Source organism: Gopherus flavomarginatus, chromosome 1 (assembly GCF_025201925.1).
Source record: "Gopherus flavomarginatus isolate rGopFla2 chromosome 1, rGopFla2.mat.asm, whole genome shotgun sequence".
NCBI classification, from domain to species: domain Eukaryota; kingdom Metazoa; phylum Chordata; order Testudines; family Testudinidae; genus Gopherus; species Gopherus flavomarginatus.
In genome coordinates, this window is record NC_066617.1 from 251871419 (window position 1) to 251893541 (window position 22123).

Below are 22123 nucleotides of genomic sequence, written 5' to 3' on the forward strand. Positions count from 1 at the left end.
ATAACTTACTATTTGATCTTTTTGTCCTTACACTTAGAAACAGAAGATTAGAAAGTAGAACTACTTCTCCAAAGCTCAGAGAAAGCAGGCAGACTCACAAAAGACTTAGACACTCAATTCCCTCCACCCAAAGTTGAAAAAATCCGGTTTCCTGATTGGTCCTCTGGTCAGGTGCTTCAGGTGAAAGAGACATTAACCCTTAGCTATCTGTTTATGACAGTCCTGGAGAGAGCTGCATACAAAAGCATTCACTTCATTCCAGTCCTACAGAAAAGAACCATACTATCTGCTTTAAGCCCTAAAAGAAGCTGTCACTTTTGATCATCTTATGGCAAAAACCATATACTGATGAAATATCTCTAGGAATTACACAATGCTCTGAGGTGCACACCAACAAATATTTTCATTTTTCACCCATTTCACTCCATTCTATTTCCACCCATGTTGGGTCATGGTTCAAAAATGACTGAGAGCAACGAGTGCCACCTACTTATTAAAATATTTACTTGCATGAGAGTACACCCAACACTAGTCACTGCAGTCACCTCCTGAATTTTCACTGGATAATTCCCGTCCAAAAATTAGCCAGGTCCAGATCTGACAAAACTATAATTCAGAGTGGTATGGCTACATTAACACCCAACAAAACAGAGTAAATTCCAATGTTGAGGGCCCTGTCTCCACTGATGATGTTCTGTCTCTTGCTCCCACACATGCAAATCTAGGGGCTGTTGAAGATTCCTTTTAGCATCATTAGTCACTTCCATCTGGCTCCAACAGCTCAACATTGAGATGAGGATCACAGGGTTAATTTCTAAACTGGAAATATATTCTACATAAGTGGTTCTCAAACTAGGGCCTCCGCTTGTTCAGGGAAAGCCCACTTAGCTGAGGGATGTTCTGGCCACCGCTTCCTGCAGCCCCCATTGGCCTGGAGAGGCGAACCGTGGCCAGTGGGAGCCGCGATTGGCCAAACAAGCGGACGCGGCAGGTAAACAAACCAGCCTGGCCCACCAGGGGCTTCCCCTGCACAAGCAGCAGCCCTAGTTTGAGAACCACTGTTCTACATCATAAGAATTTGTTTTCTAAAGTCTACAGAAGAAAATGTTATGCCATCAAATAATTATCATGGTTGTGTATTAAAACACAAAGCACTTTTATTTTATATTTAGAAAAGCACAAGTTATGTGCCTTATATATGCCATCATAATTCAACCCTGAAGGATCTGAAATAGAAAGTATGTATTAGCATTACTAATCTGTGTGGTATGAACATCAGACAAAATCTCTATTGAAAGCAAAATTCATAATCTGAAAAGCTGCTGCTGGCCGTCAGCTTGATACTGCAGGGTACTATTGCCCTGCCTTCCCCCTGATTTGGACAAAAAAGAATGTTCTTTCTCATTCTTCCTTCAAACAGAGTTAAAAAGGAATCTTTATTTTTGGATCTAGTGTCTTCCATTTTAAATCAAAAGAAAGTCCCGAGGTTAAAGAAAAGAATGAAAAAATGGCTTTTTTGTACAGAATTGATTTCTGTGTTTGGTCACATGCCCGTTTTAGTTTGGTTTAGATCACCCCACAGTTCGTAGAAGAACTTCCTCCCTAGGCTGATTTTTCTTTCAATTTAAGTGCTCTCGGTGTGCTTGACTGTCTTTGGTCATATAAATAGCAAATTTCTATGGCCGAATTACTAATTGTGGTATGTAACCTATCACTTAAATCAGCCTCTGTGCCAGATGACTGGAGGATAGCTAATGTAATGCCAATTTTTTAAAAGAACTCCACAGACATTTATAGTTCAGGAAGCCTAACTTCAGTACCAGACAAATTGGCTGAAACTACAGTAAAGAACAGAATTATCAGACCCATAGATTAACACAATATGTTGTAGAAGAGTCAACACGGCTTTTGTAAAGGGAAATTATACCTCACCAATAATTCTTTGAGGGTGTCAACAAATGTGGACAGGGGTGACAGTGTACTTGAATTTTCAGAAAAGCTTTGACAAGGTCCCTCACCAAAGACACTTAAACAAAGCAAGTAGTCATGGAATAAGATGAAAGGTCTTCTCATGGATCAGAGAAGGACCGGGATATCATACAGGAAGATCTGGATGACCTTGTAAACTGGAGTAATAGGATGAAATATAATTTAATAGTGAAAAGTGCAAGGTCATGTATTTAGGGATTAATAACAAGAATTTGGGTTATAAATTGGGGACACATCAGTTGGAAGTAACAGAGGAGGAGAAGGACCTTGGAGTATTGGTTGATCACAGGATGACTATGAGCTGCCAATGTGATATGGCCGTTAAAAAAGCTAATGCTGTTTTAGGATGCATCAGGCAAGGTATTTCCAGTAAAGATAAGGAGGTGTTAGTACCGTTATACAAGGCACTGATGAGATCTCATCTGGAATACTGTGTGCAGTTCTGGTCTCCCATGTTTAAGAAGGATGAATTCAAACTGGAACAGGTACAGAGAAGGGCTACTAGGATGATCCGAGGAATGGAAAGCCTATCTTACGGAAGGAGACTGAAAGAGCTTGGTTTGTTTAGCCTAATCAAAAGAAGGCTGCGGGGAGATATGATTGCTCTCTATAAATATATCAGAGGGATAAATATCAGGGAGGGAGAGGAATTATTTAAGCTTAGGACCAATGTGGACAGAAGAACAAATGGATATAGACTGGACACTAGGAAGTTTAGACTTGAAATTAGACGAAGGTTTCTAACCATTAGAGGAGTGAAGTTCTGGAACAGCCTTCCAAGGGGAGTAATGGGGGCAAAAGACATATCTGGCTTCAAGACTAAGCTTGATAATTTTATGGAGGGGATGGTATGATGGGATAGCCTAATTTCAGCAATTAATTGATCTTTGATTATTAGCAGGTAAATATGCCCAATGGTCCGATTTGGGATGTTAGATGGAGTGGGATCTGAGTTACTACAGATAATTCTTTCTTGGGTGCTGGATGGTGAGTCTTGCCCACATGCTCAGTGTTAACTGATCACCATATTTGGGGTCAGGAAGGAATTTTCCTCGAGGGAAGATTGGCAGAGGCCCTGGAAGTTTTTCACCTTCCTCCACAGCATGGGGCGGGTCACTTGCTGGAGGATTCTCTGCACCTTGAGGTCTTTAAACCACAATTTGAGGACTTCAATAACTCAGACATAGGTTAGGGATTTGTTACAGGAGTGGGTGGGTGAGATTCTGTGGCCTGCATTGTGCAGGTCAGACTAGATGATCATAATGGTCCCTTCTGACCTTAAGTCTATGAGTTATTGGTTAAAAGATAAATAAATACATAGGAATAAATAGTGAGTTTTCACAGTGGAAAGAGGTAAATAGTGGAGTGTCTAAGGATCTATATTGTGACTAGGGCTGTTCAAGATATTAATAAATTATCTGGAAAACGGGGTAAATAATGAGGTGGCAAAGTTTTCAGATGATACCAAATTACTCAAGATAGTTAAGTCCAAAGCTGACTGTGAAGAGTTACACAGAGATCTCACAAAACGGGGTGACTGGTCAAGAAAATGACAGATGAAATTTAATATTGATAAATGCAAAGTAATGCACATTGGAAAACAATCCCAACTATACACACAAAATGATGGGGTCTAAATTAGCTGCTCCCACTCAAGAAAGAAATCTTTGAGTCATTGTGGATAGTTCTCTGAAAACATCCACTCAATGTGCAGTGGCAGTCAAGAAAGCTAACAGAATGTTAGGAACCATTAGGAAAGAGATCGATACAAAGACAGAAAATATCATGTCACTATATAAATCTATGGAATGCCTACACCTTGAATACTGTGTGCAGTTCTGATTTCCCCATCTCAAAAAAGATATATTAGAATTAGAAAAAATACAGAGAAGGGCAACAAAAATGATTAGGGTATAGAGCAGCTTCCATATGAGGAAAGATTAGAAAGACTGGAAGTGTTTATTTTAGAAAAGAAATGACTAAAGGGGGATATGGTAGAGGTCTATAAGACTGTGAATGGTACAGAGAAAGTGAATAGGGAAGTATTATTTTCCCTTTCACGTAGCACAAGAACCAAGGGTCTTCCAATTAAATTAATAGGCAGCAGATTTAAAACAAACATAAGGAAGTATTTCTGCACACACACCATACAGTCAACCCGTGGAACTCATTGCCAGGGGATGTTGTGAAGGCCAAAAGTATAACTGGGTTCAAAAAGAATTAGATAAGTTAATGGAGGATAGGTCCATCAATGGCTATTAAGAAAGGTGGTCAAGAACACAACCTCATGCTCTGAATGTCCCTAAACTTCTGACTGCCAGAAGCTGACGGGATGGATCACTCAATAATTGCTGGGTTCTGTTCATTCCCTCTGAAGTACCTAGTACCAGCCACTGCCAGAAGATAGGATACTGAGCTAGACGGACCATTGGTTTGACCCATTTTTGTCATTCTTACGGTCTTATGAATTACGTGATTAAGCAGTGAATTTTGTATAGCATAGCGATAGCCAATTTTATGTTAACAGTCAGCCCCATGAAAAGAGGATCACGGCATTAGGTAGTTTCAGTAAACACAGAGAAAGAAACAGACATTGGTGTACTAGACTGGAATTTTCTACGGTTGGTTATTTAAGTGTAAAGAAAAAAGAAAACAATAATTTAGAGCTATATTGTGTGTGCTGCGTGGTGATGATAATAGGTTTCATATTTAACTTTCTAATTTAGTAGTTGTGTGTTTGCTGGATGGATCTTTAAATATGGATTTTGGAGTAACAGTTACTGAAGTCTTTATCCTGAATGTGACTAAAGAGGGACAACATAAATACTAGAGAGGCAAAGATGTTCCTGTGTTACAAAATTGGGATCTGAATCTAAACTTCTGCAAAGTTCAGGGGTGTTTGGAGTCAGGGTTTCTGTGCAGGCCCATCTCTAGCAAATTCATTGGCCTTTCAATTAGATTTTATAACTTGTCTCACTGTATTTACTAATTGTCAGATATTTAGACCAAAATCAGGGTTTGCCTGAAGGTGTAATGCTGAATTTGTGGCATTCCATTCCTTTACATGTTAACAGACTGTAACCTCACAAATACAGGATTATGTGGATCAAACAGAAGGTTTGTTCGAAACACCAGCATCTGACCTAATAGTAAAAGGAAAACAAAAAACATGACTGACCTAGAAAACTGCTTTTTGTCAGAATGTTCTTTTCACTTTTTTTTCCAGTGTGGAAGTCAGTCTATGATAGTAAGTTCTGTAACTATTACTACTTTAGGAGGTCAATATTTGGCCCTGCTCCTGGACACACCTTTGCATGTGCTTAACTTGACTTCTGTGAGACTATTCACATCCTTCGGTGTTTTCAGGATCAGGGCAATAGTGAGGCCTGGTACTTCGCTAAGAGAAATGCTCTGATCTAAGCAGCTCATGTGTCAGTCTTAATTTAAAACAATGGTATTTCGGGTTTGTTTTTTGCTTCTTAATCTAAAGCCCAATCCTGCTCCCACTGAATGCTGTAGGAACAGGATCGGGCCCTTTCTCCTTTTCTGGAGAGTGAGCTATTTTATACCAATTCATTCCAGGAATGGCCTTTTGCCATCTAATTTTTTGTCCCTCTTTTTCCCACTTACAGCCCTTCTTCAGAATAACACCTACCCTTCAACAGGTATCCTCTGAAGATATTTGTTAATGCTATTCCATGAACGGACCATCAGGGAGTGCTCTAAAAATCAATGCGCCCTGTATCCTTCTGGGAAATGGAAATCTTTTGATCAGTGATGAGGAATCAAGATTATAATCACAATATCATAATGTACTGCTATTAGTCCCTACTAGGATGGTGCCATTTCCCTCATTCTTGCATGACTAGAAGTTTTGTTTCTGTTATTAGTTTAAATTTGGGTTTTTCAAATTCTCTTTCCAATTGAATAGGCATAAGACTGTGAAATCAATAAACTGGATACCAGTCTGACATGTGAACACACATCACCTGATATTTGTTAGTTATAAAAAGTCTATTAAAATGCCAACTGTGTACTGTTTCTAAAGCCAGAGATTTATTTTGTGTAGAATAACTCAGAAGTATTCCTTAGCAGAGAGCCAAACTGTTCCTAAGAGTTTTGATTGCTTTCAAGTTTTCTTTCTTTTTTATAATTGGGGTATGTATATACTCTAATAGAATTCTGCATGCAGACAAGATACAGGACCAAATTCGTTGTTTGCATACTGGGTACAATCTTTCTCATCGAATCCACTCTTTGTTTAGCTATTTTGTATAATGGTTCTTCAGTTTTAAAATGAATGATACCCTTGATCGAGACAACTTCTGTGCAAAATACCTTATATTAAAAATTCATACAATGGAACTTTCTTATGCAAGAAATAGCTATTCATCTCACTATTTTGCTAGCAGTGGAGAGAAAAATTGAGCTGGCAGACATTGTAGGCTATGTTGGGCTTGTAGATCTTGCCTCTGAGATGGTGAATGGGTAGCAGGGAAGAAAACGACCTGCATATAAAACAATCCACTCATTTAAAACCTTGCACTGAGAAATGTAGGCCCTAACCTTCTGATGATACTAACTTTGGGGATAGTGCTATGGGGTTTTGATGTCATTGAGACATTTCTGCTGCATTGATACTGTTCTGCTGTTTACATGACACTGTCCTTATACCTCCTACATACACACAGCAGAAGCATTTGCAATGCCAGTTCAGAAGGGCCTATGGTATGAGAGTGTTATCAACAGCACTGTCAATACTAGAGTTAGTACTGGAGGACACAGAAGAGCACATTGCACAGACAGCAAGGAAGGCCCCAGGTATCCTGTGATTCTTGGTTGTGGAATTGGCCCCTGAAGCTACCCCTAGAGGCAGACCTGTGCAGCAGTATCCAAACTATTACTTATTTTGATGTCTAGCTCTTAGGGATGTGGAGAAAACTTTAGAAACATAAACTGAATGTAAACCAGTGCAGTGGTATCTTCGTGCATTTGAAGACAGTCCTACGCAAGAGCTTGCATAGACGTGTACAGTCTTGGTCATCTCAATTGGGGAATGACTTTGACATCGAACAAAAACAATTTAAATACCAGCAATTGATAACTTTTTCACTGCCAGTCAGGTTACCCAAACACCTATGTACTTATCACTCAGGGGATGCAGTTGCAGATATGGAGGTGGAGGTGACAGTTGGCTGCTCTCAAGGGTTGCTTTTCTACCCCAAAAGTTAAAATCACCTTTGACCCTGCTCACAGAGGGAAGGGAAAGGAAAGAGTTATCCTCTCCCTCTGCCCAAATTCCCAACTGCTTCCTAGGTGCAAAAGCCTGTAGAAATCTTTTCACGCATGCCTAGGTCCAAAAACTCCAATGGTGACTCATCAGCTTCCAAACTTTCCCATTTCCTCTCACAACTTGTCCAGTGCAGTTTTGTGTTAATACTAAATCTGTGCAAATGGATAACTTCAGAAATAATGTAAAATAAACTGAGCGTAATATCCATATAAATAATGCAAGGAATGTCACAGTGATTCGAATATTTATGTTCATATTGAATGAAATAGCAACATCTACATTTTTATTTACTTGCAGCTGACACCAAACTTAAAGTTTGCCACATTATTTAGCACCAAAGTTCAACAGACACCTGCTGCAGAATTTCAGTTCTGCTGGCTGCAGAATATACAGTGCCTTGGTCAAGGCTGTCCCTAGGGCAGTGTGGGGCCTGGAGCGGAAGTGATGAATTCATCTTCCGGGGCTGATCCCCCCGAGCCAATCCACCGGCCCATAGGGCCCCCCAAAGCATGAGGTCCAGAGCAGTCGCACCGGTTCGCCCTACTCAAGGGACGGCTCTGGCCTTGGTCATAAGTGAGAGCAGCTTCTGGAGGATCAGCATTAAAGGGAAAATGGCAGAGGTGAGTTTTAGTACCTCAAATAACTAACAGTTACTAAATAAGTATATAGTAAACATGAAGTTTCAAAGGTTTTTCAGTATTTCTACAAACTGTCAATAGTCTTTCTGACTGTTGCCTATGGACTGATAAGTCCCAAGCAGGTGGTTAAGTCTGATGAGGTCAGCTGTACACATAACCAAGATTTTCATAAATAGTCACTCAAAGTTAGAGTCCTACGTCCATATTTAGGCACCTAAATTGGTGGCCTGATTCTCTGAACTGCTCATCATCATCAGCTCTCATTGCCATCAATGGGAGCTGCAGGATGTCCAGTATCTCTGAAAATGAGGCCACTTATTTAAGTGTTATGAAAAAGAAGCCTAACTTTAGTCATCAAGTTTTAAAAATCTTGGTGAAGATATTCAGCTTATCATTTAAATGCATGAGAAGGTTGGGAGAGTGAAAACGTACAATTTAAAAATAATTAATTTTAAAAATATTAATCAAATATTTTAAAGAAAGGATAGAACTGTCCTTACAGCGACTTTACAGTTCTCCTGACTTTCTTATGCTTTCAAAGGGTGAGCTACATTTTCTCTATCTTAACCTCCATCAGACCATCAAAATGAAAGCCTCCTCTTTGATTGTGAAGATGTTGTATTTAAGACAATGAAACATTTTTAATGATACTAGACCAGTTCATACCCTCTGAAAGTACCGGTAGCTGTAATGCCATTGAAGTCAGTGGTGTTGCACACTGGTTTTATGTCTCTTACTCTCTGTAGTTAGATGTAGATATTAGAATATACTTCATATTTCGGCTTTCCTTTAAGAGATTGTGCTGAGGCTTTTCTCCTATAATATAAAACAAATCTGTAGAGATTCTAGCTTGTGCTGGGGGCCAAAATAACCTCCATCCAGCCCCAAAAGTGGGAAGCTGAAAGGGTGGCATAAAGCCACCATTTTTCCCCCTTCATGTCAGATGTAGGAATCAGAGTGTAAGGATCCACTGACTTCATTAGGCTTTGGATCAGACCTAAGCATCTAACATTAGGAACATAAAAACACAGGTACCCAAAACCAGAGGTCACTTGTTTAAATGTGTGGCCTAAAATGTTGTCCAAAACCAGAATGGGTGTTTGTTAAAGCAGTTTGGATTTCTTGGCTCTTGTTCCTATGCTTAGATGGTGCCTCTGCCCGTATTGCTTCAGTTTAACCAAAAGTATTTCAAATAATGTTGTACAGTACTCACAACACAGAAACGTAAATGCTATCAGAAATCAATTTGTTTTCATTGACTGCTGTCAGAAAGACAGACTGCTGGTACCTGCAGAATTCTCCTTCTGCCTCTGGGAATGTCAGCGAAGATACAGAGTTCTTCATGAGATCTGTCACAGTGTTGTCCTTTGGAGTCACATAAAAGAAAGGTATTCCAGTGCTGTTATTGATGGGCCCATCACTGACCAGTAAACAATTCCCAAATGGTACACCTTGGATCTGAGAAAATCCAGACAATCAATGCTTTAAAACTTTGCACTTATACATTGTACATAAAGATGGGGACTTACTCAAGGTCAGTAGCAGAAATGGGAATAGAACTTGTAGTTCTGGTTCCCAGTTTCCATTCTCACCACTAGACCCCACTGTTTTCTAAATTAGATTTACTTACCATACTGTTGTGGTAACAAATCTCTCTCTCCTTCCTCCCATCCCCGATGGTAATATGGAGAACTCCTTTTCTTTACATTGCCAAACATTTAAAAGAAACTAGCAAGTACTAAAACATTAGTATTAAACATTAGCATTAAACATTAGTATTAAACATTAGCATTAAAAAGCAATCATGAAAGCAACTGACATAGATGGCATTGATATATTTTCTCAGGAATCTAAAAGGATTCGTATTCCAATTCAGATTTTGATTAATTCTGATTTTGGCCCCCTCTGCACTGAGGTTTTAACCTTGCTTTGAAATGTGGCCACACTGGCTGGCCAAACTATAGAAGAAACTATTTTAGCTAGAGCTGAATTTAAACACAGTTCCAGACAACTCAGCATGGATGGGGCCTATAGGCCATCTAATCCCCAGTCAGCAGCAAAACTTCCATTGACATGCATGGGCACAGGAGCAGGCCCTACTGTGTCAGTTTTTCAAAAGTTGGCTCTCCTTTCCCCTGATTTGTACATGCACAGTGAATATTCCATGTGCAAAAATTTGCACCTGCTTTTGCAAAGGAGACCCTGTGTTTGTAGCTCTATTGCCTAGGAATGACAAGGGATAATTTTCTCTAACGTGATAATTGTATCATGTCTCTCATCCCATTAGAAATCACAGTAGCGGATCTACACCTTGTATTGCTGGTTGTTGTTGTTGTTTTTTTTATAATATATCTTCAGGTATGTAATTTCAAATGACCAATTAGATGTTAGATATTAAAAATCATAATCAATATATTGAGTTAATTCAGTATAACCAATGGGTTTTTGTAACAAAAAGTAGTTAAACATGAATAGTTACTGAGAAAACCATGGGTGATACTAACCTGGATCACATGCTTTCCATTTTATGAAGTTTATACACTTTTAATGTTTATATACCATCTATACTGCAAATGATAAGGGATATTTTTTATGAAGACACATATCTAGGAAACCAACCAATCTTATTAAGATTTATAAAATAAAAAATAGAAGTTGTCAATAACATTAGACATTTCAGTCACTTAAGTTTGAGTCTTTCATACATGGTAAACTTTACAGTTCACATTCAAAAAGGAACTGTGAGTCTAAGGCACATAACTCAAAATTCACAGCAAAAGACATCGCACCCATGAATTACAAGTTTTATTATGAATCCATTTTTTGGTATTACTTATGTATTATAATTACGGACTGCAAACTGCACATATTTGAATAAGATGGATTGTAATTCCATCAAAGGTTTCTGATGAGAGAATAAAGCATAACAGATAAGATCATATGATTTAATAGCATATTTGGAATGCTGAGATGGAATTAGAGACTTCAGATGTACAACTGGGAATATTTGATTAATGATATTTTTTCTAGCTTCTGAGCTTTGCATTTCACAAACTGCCAGGCAGCTGCTTCTTTACTAAATCTTTCCAGAAGTTTTACTGGATGCTAACTCTTTCTTTCTTTCTTTCTTTCTTTGTAACTAAAAAAATTGATCCCTAATTTGTGGACATTTTAACAAGAGAATTAATGTTAAACTCACTTTTCCTGTGTGTCAGTATTATTGAAAGCTAATGCACAATTCAAACCCATCTTTTTAAAAGAGGGAGTATTTTACAGCTAGAAAAATAATGACCCAAATTCTGCACGGTGTGCCAGCTGCTCAGCATCACACGGCTGACAAAGTGGTCCTGAAGTGGGAACAGATAGTCAAGGTAGGATCACCCCTATCAGTGGTGTAGCTAGGAATGTAAGTGTGGGTGGGCCGCAAATTATTACAGACGGGCAATATTCCACCCACATATTTCCTTACAGACACGTCTTTGTTTTTGACTGGCTAAAGTCTTTTCAAAAATTGTCTATTTGCCCAGTAGGATGCACTATAAAAAAAATCCCAATATAAATTTACCATACTTGAACTTCGCATGGAACTGCCCCAACATGGGCAGAGGCTCCCTGAGCCCCACGGAGCCAGCCCAATATGGGAAGAAGGAGTTGGGATCTGGTCCCGGAGGCCCATGGAGCCGGCCTGACATGGGCAGAGGGAGCCATATTTGGGTGAGACCATATGCTAAGTGGGTGGGCTGCAGCCCACCCAGGCCCACCTGTGGCTACGCCATTGACCCCCAAACAGGCATATCTTCAAGTGGCTTAGAGCCAGTGCTGTAGCTTCCACCCCCACCCCTAGCGTAGAGAATATAGCGGAAGCAAAAGGAGCGCAGCTGGCATACCCCTTATATCCTGTGGATCCCTGGCTACTGTATCAGCCCTTTGGGGCTGTTGACAGCCAGCATTAGTTATAGCAGGCTTTAGGCTGCTCTATATTATGCTGGGGAACCAGCAGGACACACAGCCAGCCCAGGATTGGGGGAACACAAAGGCATCCTTCTGTGAGCTCTGTAATGTGTGCTCCTTGGCCTCAACAAAGGATCTAGCCCGATGTTTTTCTCTTCTTTTTCTGCATCTTGCCAGGAGGTGCTGTTCTTTAGCATCTCTCTTCTATTGTAGTATAAGCATGATTTCTATTCCTAGAAATCTTTTTCAGAGAAGCAAAGCTGGGAATGTTGCTTAAATATGTGGAACCAGCACTGTATTTTTACAGGCTGATTAAATAATATTACTGACAGCTTTTATTATCTGCATATTTTGTAGCTGATATCAGTACGTAGTTGATTATAAGACAGTAAATATTGTTCTCCACAACAGTGCTGGGATGCTGTTATGTAGTTTTGCATTATAATAAATTTCTAATGCTAGTAAAGATTTGTGTAATTTATTTACTAAATGCTTTCTCAAAATAGATTATTTACTGCCTTTTACAGAACAGTAAAATACAAGCAAGCAATGTGCAAGCCCTCTCCCACTGTTAGTGGGTAAATAAGTCCAGTATTCAAAGAGAATTGTCAATGTCTAGCAGAGGATGTGACTTACGGTACCTTTTCCTGGGTGGACTCGGTAGCCAAGAAGCCCCAGCTGTTATAATGGGTCAGGAAACGGGCAGTTCTGATTGCCTGCTCCTGAGGAGTAATGTTGTCTGTTCCTTTGACACTCTCTCTCCTATAGGAAAACATCCTAGAAGGAGAAGAGATTTGCTTGGATCTCCCAGCCACTGGCCTTGACCTCATTTCCCCATCTTCCTTGTAAACAGAGGCTGGGTAGCTCTGCTTCCAGATGCTAGTCGTGTCTTCCAGAAGCGCAGGGAGAGCCTCCTCGTTTGAGGAGCTATCCAGTTCTTCCTCCACCTCATTGGTAACTGACCACGAAACCGAATTAACTATCACATATCCCCAAGCAGGAGACAGCATCACACTGCACCACAGAACCCAGGAAAGCCAGGATATTGGTGTAATCCTTTTCCTCAGTTGTATTTGACAGCAGCACACAGACATTTTGTAATAAACACTCCACGCTAAGATCCACACTGAACCTTGCAAAGCCTGAACCTTTGGAATGATAGCAGCACCCTCCTGTGGTGAAAGCTGGCTCAGAGATGGATTAGATTGAGTTTACACTCTTGCTAAAGCATCAACATCCTGTATAACTCCCTGCATAGAAAGTCAACCCTGCCACCTGAAACAAAAGCCTAGGCAATATTGCTAAACAAAAGAATTTGGCTAGAAAAGAATTCAGCTTGAAAGTATTTATCAACAGAGTCTACTGAACATACAAGAAATGTATTATAATTTCCACAAAATAATGGTTCTCTGACAAAAGTCTGGCAGTGACAAGCTAAAGGATGCAGTCACTTCAGTCATGCCAAATATGCCTTTTCCATTTACTATCTTCTCTCCTTCCTCTTCACCGTACACTATTCCCCCCCCACCCCCACTATGTTCTAAACTGACCTGTTGGATAGTTGCAAAAGAAATAATATTCTATAGATTTAATCTGGACTACAGATTTAAAAACTAATTTAGCCCCATCATGCAGTAGCGTTTGTCAGAACACCACACACATTTTCTGCTAGAATAGTTTAACTGAATTTTTATGAAAAAAAGGTAAAACGTTATCTTTGGGATTATGGAATGCATGAGGCCAAATTTCCTATTGATTTACATCCCAGGTAATCTCTCTGATTTAGTGGAATTTTACAAGGTGTAGATCAGTGTAGAAATTGTCCTACTTTTTTAGATTTGTTTAAATATCCCTTGTTAATTGGTATGTTTACCAACTAAGACCTTGATCCTGCAAAGATTAAGCACATGTTTAACTTTATGCACGATTAGTCCTATTAAGTACAGGCATAAATCTGTGCAGGATTGGAGCTCGACATTTGTACTTTATTTTTTAAAGTAATTGTGTACTATCTGTTAGCATTATAGCACATTGGAACTAGACTCTTTGCTAAGGAAATGAAATTTTACTCTCTCTTAGTAATGTGTTATTAACTTTTTGTGCAACTTATTAAAAGGGGCAAATTTAAGGTTGGGCAGGGAGGTGTAATTTTCATCAGACACTTTTCCTTTCAATGGAGACTCAGATACATTTTATAGGTACTAGTCTCTTACAGTTCTGAAGAGTGGATGTCCCAGTTCACATCTTAAGTTAGATCTCCTGTTCCATTACATGATGAACTGCCTTCTGAGAATACGTGGCATTTCTAATCTCAAATATGAATTTTTATAAATAACAGTGAACTGAAATCACTTGAACTATTAAGTATTTTCATGTAAGGGATGTGGTGCTATTTATCAGACTCACAGATCTGCAATATTTCATCTTAATTTACAAGCACCCCTGCAAAAATGGTGAAAATAGGAGATATTTTTAAAGGCACGAAGGCTTGCTTTTCTGACCCTCAATCACCTTCTTTCCCCAACATATGTAAGATCTCCAGACTTTTAATCTCATCCCCACAACAGAATGAACCCCTCCCCTTTTTCTCTAGCAAATAACCCCAACCTGACCCTTTGTCAGTTTATCTGGACTGTCCTCACTTCTGAGTTCCCTCCCAATGGCTGGGCTGAGAACCACTTGGAGGCATATGAAAGATAAGTGAGGATTTCCAAAAGCAGAAAGAGGGAATGTCAGGGGAGCTCTAATCAAGTAGCCTTCTACGTGGTGGGATCAACTTCCTGTACTAATGCTTCTTAAAACTATTTGAAAGAGCTAATTCCCAAGTGTTGCCCACATCACAGCTAGTCAGTCTACCAAAGCAAATACTGGTGTGATATAAATTTAGTATCCTGTAGAAAACCACAAAATTTATACACATTTATTTCCAGTATCTCCCAATATTTTCTGTACAATTCTGCTTGTGTTGTGGTCAGACAGCAAATTGAGACAATTTTGTGTTGGACATATGGGAAAATCAATTACATATTATAGGACCTATTCTGTATTAACTGATAACATTGCGTGTGAGATACTGACTCCACAGTATTCTGCAGAAATGGGAAGTTCAGCAGGAATTTTTCCAAGATTCATGGCAACACATGTCCATGGATCTGAGATTAGAGCTGAGGTCTGTATAAATTGAGATACCTAGCACAATAGGATAGATCAAAGACAAAATAGCAGCCTCAACTCTGGCGTCCATATTGTAGACACAAAAAAGAATTTTGATGGGGTTAATAGTCCATTCCATAGTTCCTGTTGACTTTCTTTGGCATTGTGGTTTCAGGTAGGTTTTTAACATTGTTGATAACAGAGCTATGAGAAACAGAGACGAACAAAAACCAAGCAGGCAGGTACATTCCATGTTAGGATTTCTTATATATTTACTCAAATAAGCCAAACATTTAAATACATGAAAACTTTAAATAAATAATAAATAAATAATACTTTAACACAGTTCTGTAGCTAGTATTTACAGAAAAAAGCCCTTTCATTTCACAGAAAAATAAAACATTTTTCTTAAATCTATATTAAGCATACAAGTAAGTACAATAAATCCCCTGTAAACAATTCTTATAAGTCTGTTTGGATTTTCCTGTAACAAATGCTAGTGCAACTCTGCTGTGAATCATAGGTGTGAATAATAAATCTCTGTCCATCTTTCAGAGTAACAAGTGCTTCCTTTCCAACTGGAAGATTTAGTTTAACTGAACTTTTAGTAGCTTTGTCTTCCAACATGACTTGGATGAGCTGCAAATAAAATACGGAAGTGTAAATATTATCACTGTGGAGAGATTATATACCTGCTCCTCCTGTTATTGAATAAAATGTCTTTTCTGTTATCTGTTTCAAGGGCCTGCTCCTGCAAACACTTATGTTTAAAAGGATGATCCAGTGATTAGGGCACTAACTTAGGAAATGGGAGACCCAGGAGTGAGTCCCTGCTCTGCCACAGCCTTCCTGTGTGACCCTGGGCAAGTCACTTAGCCTCTCTGTGCCTCCGTTTTCCCATCTGTAAAATAGGGATAATAGTATTTCCCTGCCTCACAAGTGTGTTGTAAATATATCTACAATATAGACAGTGAAGTGCTTTGAGCTCTACTGATGCAAAGCACTGTATAAGAATTAGGTATTATGATGTCTGTGAATAACTTTATGCACATGATTAGTGTTGCTGAATTCAGTGAGAATATTCATATGCATAGGTGCTTGCAGGATTGTGCCCCCAAATTTTTTACCTTCTCATTTAATTAAGTCTCCTCATAATGTGGGATATGTTTAACAGAATCACCAGACTAGCCTTTAGTATAATAATATATAATTGTATATACCCTGTCATATCCCTCTTATTCTTCTCTTTTTCAAAATAAGTAACCCTAGTCCTTTCAATCTTTGCTCCTGTGGCATACCTCGTTAGGGTGAAATCTTGGTCTCATTAAAGTCAATAGGACTCTTACCATTGACTTCTTTGGGGCCAGGGATTTACCTTGCCTCTAATCATTTTAATTAACACATTTGTATCCTTTTTGACAGAGTATTTGAGATGAGGACACACCAGTGATTTCTATAATGCAGTTAACTATTTCCTTATTTTTTCTATCCATTTAACAAATCAAAGCATTTGATTTGCTTATTTGCCATTGTTGTCCATTGAGGTTATAAGATACCTAGGTCTCTTTCCTGTGATTTACAATGTGTTGTATGTAATGTAGGTGTAGAACTGACTACAGCACAGTGCTCTGCAGATAAACCTACTGCAGGTGTGCAGCTGAATGAGATTTTAATTTGGTAACGGTAAACAGAGAAAGCATAGAGTGTGTAGGCTGGGGTTTTATGGATGAATGAACATTACTCATGCTGAGGGAAAGACAGTGCAAGCTCTGTAATAAACAACTTGATATTTACCCATTTTCCAGATGATTATTATTAATGATGATGTTTATGTATTCAGAACTGTGCTGTGCCTTTCAAAATAGCAAGTAAAAACATGGCCCCTATGCCAAAAATTGTAGTCTTCTACATTCAGCAAGTGAGGGTCATAAACAGATAGAGATGGGAGAAAGGAGAAAGGACAAGGGTGATAATAATATTACAGAGTTACTCAGTAAGACCTTTTTTTCCTCCTGCTGATGATAGCTCATCTCAGTTGATTGGCCTCTTACAGTTGGTATGGCTACTTCCACCTTTTCATGTTCTCTGTATGTATAAATATCCTCTTGCTGTATGTTCCAGTCTATGCATCCAATGAAGTGGGCTGTAGCCCATGAAAGCTTATGCTCAAACAAATTTGTTAGTCTCTAAGGCGCTACAAGGACTCTTGTTCTTTTCGCGGATACAGACTAACACGATTGCTACTCTGAAATCAGTAAGACATAGACACATATTGATGGTTCTAATTCAAGGGTTTTTATTTATGACTATTATTCCTAATCCTCCCTCTCATTTTTTATAGGCTTCACAGAAGAACTGTGTTTTCAGCAGTGACTTCAAGAAGATGAGGGTGGAAGTGTGACAAACAGGTTTTCCAAGCATAACAGGCTGCTTGGAAGAAAGCATGGAGATGCCTGTGAGAGAAGAAGATGAAGAGTCTGGAGACTGGTGTTGGCAGAGCAGAAGCGGAAGAAGGGAAAGGCAGAAGGAGACCAGCTCAGATATTTGCAGAGGCTGCATAAGGTAGGGGTTTGTGTGCAAAGGTAAGAAATTTACCCTTGGTATACAGAGGAACAGGAAACCAGGCAAGTGACCCACATTGGGGGTGATATGGTTGAAGGGATGAGAGAGGGAGGTGATTTTGGCAGCAGCACTTTGGACAGACAGGAGAGATGGAGGAGTTTCGTGAAGACAAGGAGAAGGCAAGGTTATGTCAAGAAATCTGTTTGTCCCAGACACACGAGGTTCCAGCATCACCCACCACTATGCGGCTCCCCATCATCAGTTGACTCCTCCTTACGGCCTTCTTGAGGTGGAGCTCCATAAGCTCCAGCTCTCTTGCAGTTTCTGCAACAATCGCAGTAGTGAACACAGCACCAGCAGCACCTTTACAGACCCTGTTTCTCCTGATCCAGTGATACCAAAACCTGCATTCTAAAGTGATTTATTTTTTGACGGAGTAGTAGAGTTGGGGTAACGAGAGAGGGATGCGGGAGTTATGTGAAAGGAGGAGCAGAGGGGGAGAATGCAGGAAAATGGAGAGTAGAGTGGTTTAGGGGAAAGGCATAGGGAAGGAGAAGGACAAAGTAGAGGGAGAAGGTAAGGATCGGGAGGTTGAAGGTGGGAAGCATAATGGGGCTGGGCAGATGAGTGGGGTTGCATAACACCATTGGCTGCTAGTAGAGATGGGATACCTGGGTTGTGTGGTGTTCTGCTGAAGCTGACAGAATGCAGGTTCTGATGTCACTCTGAGGCCATGCCGATGCTCACTTGTGGCACTGCATGTGCTGACCGAAAGAAGCAGTGGCCATGACTCCAATCCAGTACCTTTCCACTCTTGTCACTGAAGATGTGTATAAGGTGGTAAATCTTGGGAGATATGGTTGGCAGCAAAGGAACTGGAGTGGGGTCAGGGTACAACTCCTTATAATATAACATTAGGTCTGAATCTTAGTGCAATTAACATGTGTCCAGTTCCATTAGCTGCTGCTTTCTAGAAAGATTTAAGATGTATGCTGCCAGTATATGAAGAAGAAATCTGAAAACTCTCACATATGTACAATATTATTTATATTACTCTTAGATGTTCAATACACATCCACACATGCCATCATCTCTTGCAGTTGGGTTTTGAAAATTAATTCTATTTTATTGTTAAACAAATGTATTGTTACTTTTACCTTGTTGCCTGTGGCTGAGTCTACCAGACAGTTCAGGACCCTGAGAATAATGCTGTTTAGATTAACATCACTCTGGCTCTGTGTCAGAGTTACCCGAGTTGGCTCTGGGGCTCTGGCTCGAAACTGTTCAGCAGAAAAATTGTCCCAAAGGTGAGCAGGTTCATGAACTAGCTGAGTAGATGAATCATTTTGCTGAATGTCTGAGAGAGTTCCATCTCCTTCCTCCTCTATATGGGATTGGAGAATGTGAATAACATATTCCAAAAGTAGCAAATTAAACAAATGCCAGGATCCTAGGTTTAAACAACAACAAAAATCACTTGCAACATCATCACTTTTAGAGTTTCATATAAATACCTAACCAGTTACATCTTCCTTTGCAAACCAATGGTGTCATTATATTAATAGAATTTGGAGCATAGTACTCACCGAATAAGAAATCTTGAACTATGTGTGCCTGCTCACCAACATGCAGGCAGAATATGCACTAAGTACAGATTTTAAACATGGACTAAAGGGGATCCCCCTTATTTTAACAATATGGGACAGTGTGGTTGTCCATCTTCCTTCTTTTGCAAGGCTTAACAACTTCCCATCATCTATGTAGCCTTGCTCACACTGATTAATAATTCCAGCCCTCCCCAAACAAAAAATCCTACTGATTGCATATAGTTTGAGGCTCGCTGAAAAGCCTAACTTGGAGCCTGCGCCAAAGTCCATTGAAGCCCATGGAAAGACCCTTGTTGATTTCACTGGACTGTAAATCCCACTCAGCAAAGACCAAGTCTTCTTCCGTGGCTTGTTCCTCACCAAGCACATTGTTGGCACTAAATAAGCAATTAATAATAATCTTAACAAGGAATGAACACTTTACATGGGCATAAACTAGGAAGGATCTTCAATCAAGGTGCTGTGCCTAGGAACTTGTTAATTTTTAATTGAAAACTGCCTCTGCTCTTATTGGATTATGCTCTAGGAACAAAAAATGTAGGCCTCACTTACGGGACAGAGGACATTACCCTGGGAAGCAATGACTCTGAAAAACTTGAGGGTTATGGGGGATAGTCAGCTGAACTTCAGTTCTCAGTGAAATGCTGTGGCCAGAAGGGCTAATAATGGGATCCTTGGATGTATAAACAGGGGAATATCAAGGAGGAGTAGGGATGTTATATTACCTCTGTATTTCGCACTGGTGCAACTGCTACTGGATTAGTGTGTCCACTTTTGGTTTTCCCACTTCAAGAAGGATGTTAAAAAATTGGAGAGAGTTCACAGGGGGGCCATAAGAATGATTAAAGGATTGGAAAACATTCCTTATTGTGAGAGACTCAATCTACTTAAGCGAACAGGAGCTGCTAACAGGGAGTTTCGCAAGGGAGTTCTCCAGGTGAAGGAGGAGCACATACAGCATCTGTGGGGTAAGTGACTGTCTGCAGTGTGTGTGTTTGTGTTTGTGTTTGTGGGTTACTTGCTGTATGCTGAGCTTGTGTTTGTCAGTCTGTTTGGTTTGTTTGTTTGAAGGACCATGTGCTGTAGCTGGCAGTTGGAGGCGGAGCTACCAAGGAAGGTTTGAAAGCTAGAAGCCTCTGGTAATTGGCTGAGCCTTAACCAGTGGGCGGGGCATTCACTCAGGCCAGGGCTGTATAAAGCTGCGCACAAGCGACCAGGGAGCTTAATGAACAGGAGCTGCTAACAGGGAGTTTCGAAAGGGAGTTTGGAAGGGGAGTAGGAAGGGAGTGGTGGTCCCTTGTCGGTCTCATCCGTGACCCATTGGTCCTCTGAACCTATAAACCAAGCCCCATCCTAAACCTTTCTGTTTAAAGCAGAGCAGAGCAGACCGGGAGCTGCAGACGGGAATCTGAGAGAGTTTGACAGAGGGAGGCTTACAATGGTGAGGAGGACCCGCAACACCTGTGCCAGCACTGCTTCTGTCTCCTCCACCTGTGCCTGTAGCCAGACAGAGCACCAAAGCATGGATGCTTTTACCCAGATTCTGGTGTGAGCTTGCAAAGACTGTAATTTGCAATTTCCACTTACTGATATCCAGGCTGGGGGTGGTATCCAATGTGAAAGGTGCCTACTGGTGGAATCTCTCAGGCAGCAGGTGGGAGAGCTACAGGAGGAGGTGGCTAGGCTGAGGAACATCCGTATCCATGAGCAATTCCTGGACAGTATCCATGTGGAGACAGCTGATGTAGCTGTCCCAGATCACAGGACTACTGACACACCAGTGGAGGAGGAGATGGCTCAGGGTGTATCTGACACACCAGTGGAGGAGGAGATGGCTCAAGGTGTATCTGACACACCAGTGGAGGAGGAGATGGCTCAGGGTGGACACAGCCAGCTGGTTACTTCTGGCAGCAGGCAGTGCTCCACCCCTGCTGCGAACCCTCCTGCTGTGGTAATAGACAACCGTTATGCTCTTCTTGATACAGGAGAGAAGGAATCACTCCCAACAGTTAAGGAGGTGAAGCCTCGTACTCCTAAGGCTGGGAGGTCTGCTGCCACCACTGATAATAAGAAACGTAGGGTAGTGGTGGTTGGAGACTCTCTGCTGAGGGGGACGGAGACACCCATCTGTTGCCCTGACCGTTCATCCCGGGAGGTATGCTGCCTGCCAGGGGCCCATATCCGAGATGTTACAGAGGCATTGTCGAAGATTATCTGGCCTTCTGACTACTACCCCATGCTACTCATCCATGTGGGCACAAAAGATACTGTGAGGTGTGACACTGAGCAGATCAAGAGTGACTACAGGGCTCTGGGAGTTCGGGTAAAGGAGTTTGGAGCGCAGGTGGTATTCTCTTCGATTCTTCCTGTCGAAGGTAGGGGCCCGGGCAGAGACAGATGCATCGTGGAGGTGAATGCCTGGCTGCGAAGATGGTGTCGCCAGGAGGGCCTTGGCTTCCTCGACCACGGGATGCTATTCGAGGAAGGACTGCTAGGCACTGATGGTGTTCACCTTTCGAGGAGGGGAAAGGCCTTATTTGCGCACAGACTGGCTAACCTAGTAAGGAGGGCTTTAAACTAGGTTTGACAGGGACAGGTGAGCAAAGCCCACAGGTTAGTGGGGAACAAGACCTGGGAGATGGGTTGGAAACAGGAGGGAGCACGGGCTATAATGGCAGAGAGAAAGGAGGGTCAGGGCAAAGCTGGGAGGCAAGATCAAACCAGTATCTTAGATGCCTATATACAAATGCAAGAAGTATGAGTAATAAGCAGGAAGAACTGGAAGTGCTAATAAATAAATACAACTATGACATTGTTGGCATTACTGAAACTTGGTGGGATAATACACACGACTGGAATGTTGGTGTGGATGGGTATAGTTTGCTCAGGAAGGATAGACAGGGGAAAAAGGGAGGAGGTGTTGCCTTATA

At 40.7% G+C, this 22123-nt stretch overlaps 2 protein-coding genes across 3 annotated transcripts in view; both read right to left on the reverse strand.

Moving 5' to 3' along the window:
* Positions 1–13007, reverse strand: part of CREG2 (cellular repressor of E1A stimulated genes 2) — a 145367-nt gene extending 132360 nt beyond the window's left edge. For both annotated transcript variants that reach the window (XR_007769317.1, XM_050922739.1), the window contains exons 1-2: positions 12513–13007; positions 9209–9378 (exon numbers count right to left, since the gene is read on the reverse strand). Coding sequence is in view for 1 of the 2 variants with exons in the window: in XM_050922739.1 (XP_050778696.1) it covers positions 9209–9378; positions 12513–12965 (623 nt within the window). In the remaining variant the exon portion in view is untranslated. The remainder of the gene's footprint in view (positions 1–9208; positions 9379–12512) is intronic.
* A 2473-nt stretch (positions 13008–15480) lies between these two features.
* RFX8 (regulatory factor X8) overlaps positions 15481–22123 on the reverse strand; it is a 56706-nt gene continuing 50063 nt past the window's right edge. Inside the window, exons 14-15 of the mRNA XM_050922192.1 lie at positions 18744–19036; positions 15481–15663 (exon numbers count right to left, since the gene is read on the reverse strand). Coding sequence (XP_050778149.1) covers positions 15487–15663; positions 18744–19036 — 470 coding nt within the window. The 3' untranslated portion in view covers positions 15481–15486. The remainder of the gene's footprint in view (positions 15664–18743; positions 19037–22123) is intronic.